Here is an 8538-nt window from a genome sequence, read left to right as displayed (position 1 = left end):
CTGGATTTTAGAAAGCATAAAGGTTTTAAAACCTACTCACATTAATTTATGCTCGTTAATCTAATATTTATTTTATTTTTGTTTCGTTTTGGGTTTCATTTATTTATTGATACTGATTATGGGTAGTTGTATGCTTGGTACATTATATAGTCCGGACGCCAGGTGTTGAAAATGTGAACCATACCACGACGGAATGGGGCTGCTACGAGAATTAGCCTACCCTCCACCCCCTAAATTGACCATGCGGATTTAAAAATACCAATGGCACTTGCTTGTAAGTGGTGGAACACTTCGAAACTTGACATTTTATTATATTTTGGTGTTTCATGCAAGAAAATACATGTTCCACAAAGTTTGAGGTGCAGTTTTCCGCTCAAATAGAAATGCCTAGAAGCCATAAAATGTTTTCATAACAAACTAACACAATTAGTTAAAACAAAATGGCACAGTTAAAAAAAAATGGAAAAACTTTATGCGTCTTGAACAGTCTTTGAGAGTAAAAACAAAATCGTATTGAAAAATAGATAAATATTGACTTTAATTTTTTAAAGATTAATCAGTTCAAGTTTTTTTTTTCACTGTGATTTCTATTTTCATTTTCAATGCCGTAAGAACTGGAAAATAATAAATTTGTAATATACGAGTAATTCGTTTTCAGTGAAGCACCAATGACGCAGAAGGCTTTAGGTTTTTACAGTTAAAGAAAGGGGCAGTATCCAAATTTTGCGTGTAGTGAAACTATATTTCGTCGGCTGGGAGGATGATTGTCGTATTAGGCATCTCCGGCCAAAATTGAGTTATGAATGCCATCTAGTGTAAAATTTTGCGTAGAATCTGAATCTGCTTTTTGTTTTGCTCTACTGGCTACTGTTCCTGAGTAAAAGACCAAAAACCATGTGTCGTATCGGACATTATCGCTGATAATCCGCTAGTGAAAGTGTCGTATTGGAAAATTGTCGTATCTGGCTGTTTTGCCATCACGCACTTCAGAGAAGAAGAAGAAAATGGTGCGTCCAAGGAAAAACTTGGCGAGGGATTTTGAAGCAATTTTTGATGAATTTGGCAGGTAAAGTGTCGATTTCTTCTAGGCCTCTGCACCCTATAGTATAGTATAGAGTAGGGTCTCTGCACCCTATAGTACAGGGGGAGCTACACTGCACCTTTACCCAAGAGTATATCAAATAGGCTACCTGATTTGTTATGATTTTTGGTGCATATATAGTTTGATTTGGAAACAGCATTGAATTAGGAATATGGTTCTATTCCTAGATAACAGAATTGTCTTGTCTATTTACGCACATTATTGTACCACTGCACCATCTCATAATGCGATTTGCTAATTTGCAGAACTCAAAGGAAGTATCAAATTTTCTTGAACAAGTAGGCTAGCCTAGGCTATTTGATTAGGCTGAATATTTTAGCCATATGGATTGCTGAATGTTTTGAATGAATTGATAGTTAATAGTAGAGTCTAATGACAAATACACAATTTAGTTTAATCATAGACTAATTCTAGGCTAATTCTAGAAAATACTGCCCAATCTTAAACACATGATCCTATAGGCCTTGTAGGATACAAAACCACTCAAACATAAATAGATTCAATCCCAGACATGTGCTGTAAAGAAAAAATAGGCTACTAGGGTTTGCTAACTTTTCTTTAAGCTTAATTTTCAGTATAAAAAAGTTTCTGAGATCAAATTGAGCTAATCCCAACAAGGTAATCTAAATCTATACATATGCAAGACTAAGAGCTTGCTTGGCAATATAGGCTCTATTTGAATCAAATTATGCTCGGTTGCTTGTCCAAAGTTAGTGATTATCCAAACACCAGGGGTGCTTGGATAATATACCCAGTTCTTCATCAGCAGCTGATGTGTATTACCAAATAAAGCTAGTTTAAAGAAAAATCAAACTGTTTTGTTAAGCCTAAAGGTGTATCTGGCTTTGTGGGGGAATAGACAAGGAAATAGAAAATCTAATGGTATATTTCCTTTTTTTCTTTATCTGATTTCTCCCCTTTAATAAATATTAGAGCTAAAAATATGTTTTGCTATTACTAGGCCTAGACTAGTCTATCCTTACAAAGCCTATCTTTAGTCTACTGAAAATTTCATTTTCCTGACCTGCAGTTCTTCACTGAGCCCATCGCTGGAGTAACCACTATAATTTTTTTTTCTTTTACAGCTCTGACGAAGACCTTGAGAATTCTGACGAAGATTCGGAATATGCACCGAGTATTGCTGAGTGCTCATCAGCAAATGAACCGAGCATCATTTCTTACAAAGACGAGTCAAGCTTTGCTGATGCAGGTGAAAGAGTTCTTTCCGATTCCCCGTTGCCCTTGGTTTATGTTTCGACTGATTATGGACAAGCTAATCGGAATAATGAAACTAGTTATTTTGAAGATGTCGAGAGAGGTTCAAATTCTTTTACAGAGCCTGTAGCTGGAAATAGGAATGGCACAGAAGGCGTTGACCCTGGAAAAAAATCAACGAGAAAAAAAATTGAGGAATGAAAGCGAATGGATAAAAACTAAGATCAAGACAGCAAATAATGATGGGACTGCCTACGTTAACCCCAAGACTAAGAAAACGCATAGCAGAGTCCGTTCTGTGCAGCCTTCAAAGTGTACTGAAGATTGCTTCTACGAATGTCACAAAATCCCACCCGAAAAAAGACAGAATGCTTTTGATAATTTCTGGAAATTGTCTGCTGAAATGAAGAAAATGTTTTATCTGAAAACCACAAAGTGCCTGCCTAAGAAGAAAAACAAAAAACAAGTGACAAGGAGGAAAAACACCTACCAGTATTTTTTTGTCATCAACGGAAAAGAAAGGCAGGTTTGCAGATCTTTTTATCTGACAACGTTCGACATAACCGAGAGGAGAGTGCACTACGCTCACGAGCAGAAGAATACCTGCGGAACGCCCACGCCTCCAAGGAAGAAGATCGCCAAAAACAAAACATCAGAGGAAGACATGGACTTCATACGTAACCACATTAACTCCTTTCCAAAGATCGAGTCCCACTATCGAAGGGCTGAGACTTCCAAACAATATTTGGAGTCTAACTTGAACATGGCTCGGATGTATAGCTTATATTGTGAAAAGTGCGAAGATGAGGGCCACAAGAGTGCCTCAGAAACTGTATACAGGAAAGTGTTCAATACGGAATTTAACTTGTCGTTCCACACACCAAAAAATGACCGGTGTGATTTGTGCGAAGAATTTGATGTTGCACGCAGGAATGGAACTACGGTATCTGACGAAAAACGAGCTATTTTTGAAAATCATAAAAGGTCAAAAGCAGAAACCAAAGTAGAAAGAGATATGGATAGATTGCTTACCAAGCCAGTCCTCTGTTTTGATCTGGAAAATGTATTTGCATTGCCAAGAGGGAACGCATCTTGTTTCTTTTACAAAAGAAAGATCAATACTTATAACTTGACTGCTGTGCTGCATTACAAGGACAGTGCTGAACCAGATCCAAGTAAACAGACGAAAAAGGAGATCTATTGTGCTCTCTGGTCTGAGTTGATTGGAGGGCGGACCGGAAATGACATTGCAAGTGCAGTGGCGGCTATATTGTCAAAAGTCTTTTCAGGGCATCCAAATATCAAAGAGCTTATAACGTGGTCTGACTCCTGTGTCCCGCAAAATAGGAACAGTATCATGAGCTACCAAATGCAGGATACTTTGAAAAAGCTCCCCCATGTTCAGTCCATTACAATGAAGTTTTGCGAGCCAGGACACTCATCGATCCAAGAAGTGGACGCTGTCCATAGTGCCATCGAACATTACTTTGCTAAATTGGAAATTCATTCACCTCTGACCCTCACTCGACTTATGATTAAAGCTAGGAAAAAGGAACCGTACATTGTGATCCAAATGAAAAGTTCTGACTTCTTAGATTTTCAGAGCTGCTCCAAAGAATACAAAGGATATTCGAAAGTTCCCTTCACAAAAGTCAAGGAACTGAGATTTGTTTCAACTGAGCACAAAAGAGTGTATTACAAGGAGAATTTTGGCTCTGCCTCACATGAACTGGTGAAGATTGCACCCGAGGCTGCAGTAGTTAAAAAAGGAAGGGGAGTCTCCAAAGTTACTGTGATTGAGGAGTTACTTGAGCCAGGCCCACTCCCTAGGCTCTCTTCCTTGCCTGAGGAAAAGATCAAGGACGTGAAAAGCCTCCTAAAGTTCATGCCGCTGGAGGACCAAGCATACTACAAAGCATTTTTCGATAAAACATAAAAAAGTAGGTCCAGTTTCGTTGGAACGATGTTTCTTTGTACCCGAAGTAGTGCTGAGTTTTTCTTATGCTTTTATATTCGAAATTGATTAAAATTTAAAGCTTGCAAAACTGAGTTCCTAAGAGATAAGACATTTACGCTGCTAGTTTTCAGAGCAAAATTGTCGTATTGGTTTTCCGTAAAAAGAAATTTCCGCGAGCGTTTTGTCGTATCTGTTTTTCAACAAGTAATATCTCAATATCCAGTTGCTCCAGGTGAACGAAATTTCAACCAGGTTGTAGCCCTTGAGTGCGACTACAGTCGAGATAAAAAAAAATCCCGGTTTCGTCATTAAATAAAAAAGATATCGCGTTTCAAACTTCAATCGCGTTTTTCTTGAAACTCGTCTCGAGTCAGATACGACAATCATCCTCCCAGCCGACGATTTGTCTTGACAAATCTTGAAAAGAACTAATAAATTAAACTGAATATTTGATGCATAATGATATTAATTGCTAAAAGCTCATCAGTTCAAAATTTTACTGTAATTTTAATATTTATTTTCAATATTAATTACAAAAGAAAACATTTGTAATAAAATTCGTTATCAGTAAAGTGCCAACGATGCAGTAGGGTTTAGGCTTCTGCAGTGAGTCGATACCCTAACTCTTGCTTGTAGTTATTTTTATTCCATTCAAACTTGATTTGCATATTCAATTTAAGTTTCACTCGTTTTAAGATTTATTTATTCATTTACATTAATATATATTGTATGTTTTGTTCGCATTGATTGTTTATTTAATTTATGTTCGTTTTAAGCTTCATTTATACTTTAATAGCAGAATATTTGTTTTCGTTTTAAGCTAGATTTTCATATTCAACCTAACCATTACTCGTTTTAAGTTTTATTTATTCATTTATATTAGTACATGTTGTATGTTTGCTTGCCATGACTGTTTATTTAACTTTTGTTCGTTTTTGGTTTCATTTATTCCTTAATAGTAATTCCTGGTCGTTTTGGGTTTGAATTTTAACAGGTATTTGTATCTCCAGAGGTGAAGTTTAAAATGGCCTTTACTTTTCTTTTAAAAACTTATTTTTCGGAAAGTTTTTTTTTAATTAATTTTTGTTCGTTTTTGATTGCAAAAAGTTTCAAGTTTTTATGGCATGAGGGGGGGAGGTTCTTACTGTCCGATTATTCTTGGCTTTAAAAAACAGATCTAGAACTTTCAATTTAAATCGAATGAGGCTTGTATCAAAGTCTATACGATTACCTCTTTGATAAAAACCTTATATATGAACAATAGACAGCTTGCCTAACTTGTGGACAGCGATTGAAAACAATGAATGGATTCAAAAAATAGCTCCAATAAGGGGGTTTAGACCATTTCACTTGCTGACACAAAGGGACCACAGCTGTTTGGAATTGACCTTAATAGGAATTTGTGTGCCAAAGCAATTTTGTATCTATCACAGAGTATGCATTTTAACCTTATAATTGGATTATTATAATAGATTTCCTATGTGTTCTTCCCATACAAAACCCCTTCCCACAAGTTATAAACCCCCCTTAATAAGTTATGCCCCAGGGCATAACTTACAACGCCTACCCCTGGGCCCTGGTGGGCTGTGTCGACACCGCAGTTTTTGTTATCAAAACTTTGAACTATTTTAACAAAATATCTATCTCAAAATTTTTATCTGATGCATTGAGGGCGTGGAGGAGGGAGATGGGCTAGATGCCCTTCAATCTCTTTTGATTCTTAAAAAGTGAAATAGAACTTTCAATTTCCAATTAAACGAGTCCTCTCTAAAGTTTATACGAGCATCCTTCCATAAGAAATAATATGAAGGATTCGGAGAATCCTTAAATTACAAACCTTGCCCTGAGGGCTTTGGGGGAGTTCTAATCCTCAAAGACCTAATTTCTAGAACTTAAAACTAAGTTTAATAAAATGGCTGTCTTAAAATTTTGATTGGATGTGTTTGTGGAAAAGGTGGGCGTGAGAGGGGGATTAGTTGCCCTCAAATCACTTTTGACTATTACAAAGGCCACTAGCCCTTTGAATTTCCAATCTAATGAGCCTTTTTTGAAGTTTCTACGACACCGCCTTCTATAAAAACCTTATATGCCCCCAGGGCATAACTTAAAACCCTTGCCCTGAGGGTTGTAGGGGAGTATCCTCCTCAAAAATATATATTCTATATGGGAATCAACTACGCTGAACAAAATGGCTATCTGAAAATTTTGATTGGGTGTGTTTCGGGAAATGATGGGCGTGGAAGGTGGGAAGGGGGCTAGTTACACTCCAATCACTTTCGACTATTAAAAAGGAAACTAGCTCTTTGAATTTCCAATCGAATGAGCCTGTTTTGAAGTTTATACGACAACGCCCTCTATAAAAGCCTTATATGCCCCAAGGGCATAACTTAAAACCCTTGCCCTGAGGGTTGTGGGGGAGTCTCCTCCTCAAAAATGCATTTTCTATCTGGAAATCAACAACGCTGAACAAAATGGCTATCTTAAAATTTTAATTGGATGTGTTTCGGGAAATGATGGGCGTGGAAGGTGGGAAGGGGGCTAGTTACACTCCAATCACTTTCGACTATTAAAAAGGAAACTAGCTCTTTAATTTCCAATTGAATGAGCCTGTTTTGAAGTTTCTACGACAACGCCTTCTATAAAAACCATATATGCCCCCAGCGCATAACTTAAAACCCTTGCCCTGAGGGTTGTGGGAGAGTGTCCACCTGAAAAATATATTTTCTATCTGGAAATCAACTACGCTAAACAAAATGGCCATCTCAAAATTTTGATTGGATGTGTTTGGGTAAATGACGGGCGTGGGGGGGGGGGGGAGGGGCTAGTTACACTCCAATCACTTTCGACTATTAAAAAGGAAACTAGCTCTTTAGTTTCCAATTGAATGAGCCTGTTTTGAAGTTTCTACGACAACTCCTTCTATAAAAACCTTATATGCCCCCAGCGCATAACTTAAAACCCTTGCCCTGAGGGTTGTGTGGCAGTGTCCACCTGAAAAATATATTTTCTATCTGGAAATCAACTACGCTGAACAAAATGGCTATCTGAAAATTTGATTGGATGTGTTTGGGGAAAGGACGGGCGTGGGGGAGAGGGGGGCTAGTTACACTCCAATCACTTTCGACTATTAAAAAGGGCACTGGCTCTTTAATTTCCAATTGAATAAGCCTGTTTTGAAGTTTCTACGACAACTCCTTCTATAAAAACCTTATATTCCCCCCGCGCATAACTTAAAACCCTTGCCCTGAGGGTTGTGGGGGGGGGGGGTATCCTCCTCAAAAATATATTTTCTATCTGGAAATCAACTACGCTGAACAAAATGGCTGTCTCAAAATTTTGATTGGATGTTTTAGGGGAAATCATGGGCGTGGGGGGGGGGGGCTAGTTACACTCCAATCACTTGCGACTATTAAAAAGGGCACTAGCTCTTTAACTTTCAATTGAATGAGCCTGTTTTGAAGTTTCTACGACAACGCCTTCTATAAAAACCTTATATGCCCCCACGGCATAACTTAAAACCCTTGCCCTGAGGATTGTGGGGGGGGGATATCCTCCTCAAAAACATATTTGCTATCTGAAAATCAACTACGCTTAGTAAATAGTCTATTTCAAAATTTTGATTGGACATTTTTAGGGAAAGTAGGGGCGTGGGGGGGGCTATTTCCCCTCCATTCATTTTAGAATATTGGAAAGGGCACTAGAACTTTCGATTTCCAATCGAATGATCCCCCTTTGAAGCTTCTACGACGACCCCTTCCATATGAAGTGCCTCTGGGAAAAAAAAAATAATAATAATAATAAAACATTCGAGCCGTATAGCCTTTACTATAGGCAACGCTACAGCGTTGCCTCTGATGAACTGGAAGAATATATGGTTCTTATGGAAGGGATGCTCGTAAAAATTTCAGAGTGGGCTAATTTGATTGGAATTTGAAAGTTCTAGTTCAGTTTTTGAGAGTCAAAAGAGTTTGGAGGGCAAATACCCCCCCCCCACAGCGCTTTTTTCCGAATGTATCCAATAAAATATTTTAGATAGCCATTAAGTTAAAAATTGTTCAAAAATTAGAAAACAAAAATTAAGGTGTCGACACGTCCCCCCAGGGCCCAGAGACAGGTGTTGTAAGTTATGTCCTGGAGCATATATAGTTCTTATTAAAGGGATGATCGTATAATTATCAGATAGAGGGCTCGTTTGATTGGAAACTGAAAGTTCGAGTTCACTTTAGTAGTAAGGCCATATAAGATTGAGAACCTACACGCAAAC

At 37.8% G+C, this 8538-nt stretch overlaps 1 protein-coding gene across 1 annotated transcript in view; it reads left to right on the top strand.

Moving 5' to 3' along the window:
- Positions 1–4280: 4280 nt before the first annotated feature.
- Positions 4281–8538, top strand: part of LOC148951690 (solute carrier family 7 member 14-like) — a 106425-nt gene continuing 102167 nt past the window's right edge. Inside the window, exon 1 of the mRNA XM_089091192.1 lies at positions 4281–4299. Within this exon, the coding sequence (XP_088947318.1) occupies positions 4281–4299 (19 nt within the window). The remainder of the gene's footprint in view (positions 4300–8538) is intronic.

The sequence above is a fragment of the Artemia sp. Qi Xiang Cuo genome, chromosome 6, assembly GCF_049724085.1.
Source record: "Artemia sp. Qi Xiang Cuo chromosome 6, ASM4972408v1, whole genome shotgun sequence".
NCBI classification, from domain to species: Eukaryota; Metazoa; Arthropoda; class Branchiopoda; order Anostraca; family Artemiidae; genus Artemia; species Artemia sp. Qi Xiang Cuo.
This window is presented reverse-complemented; position numbering and strand designations above follow the sequence as displayed.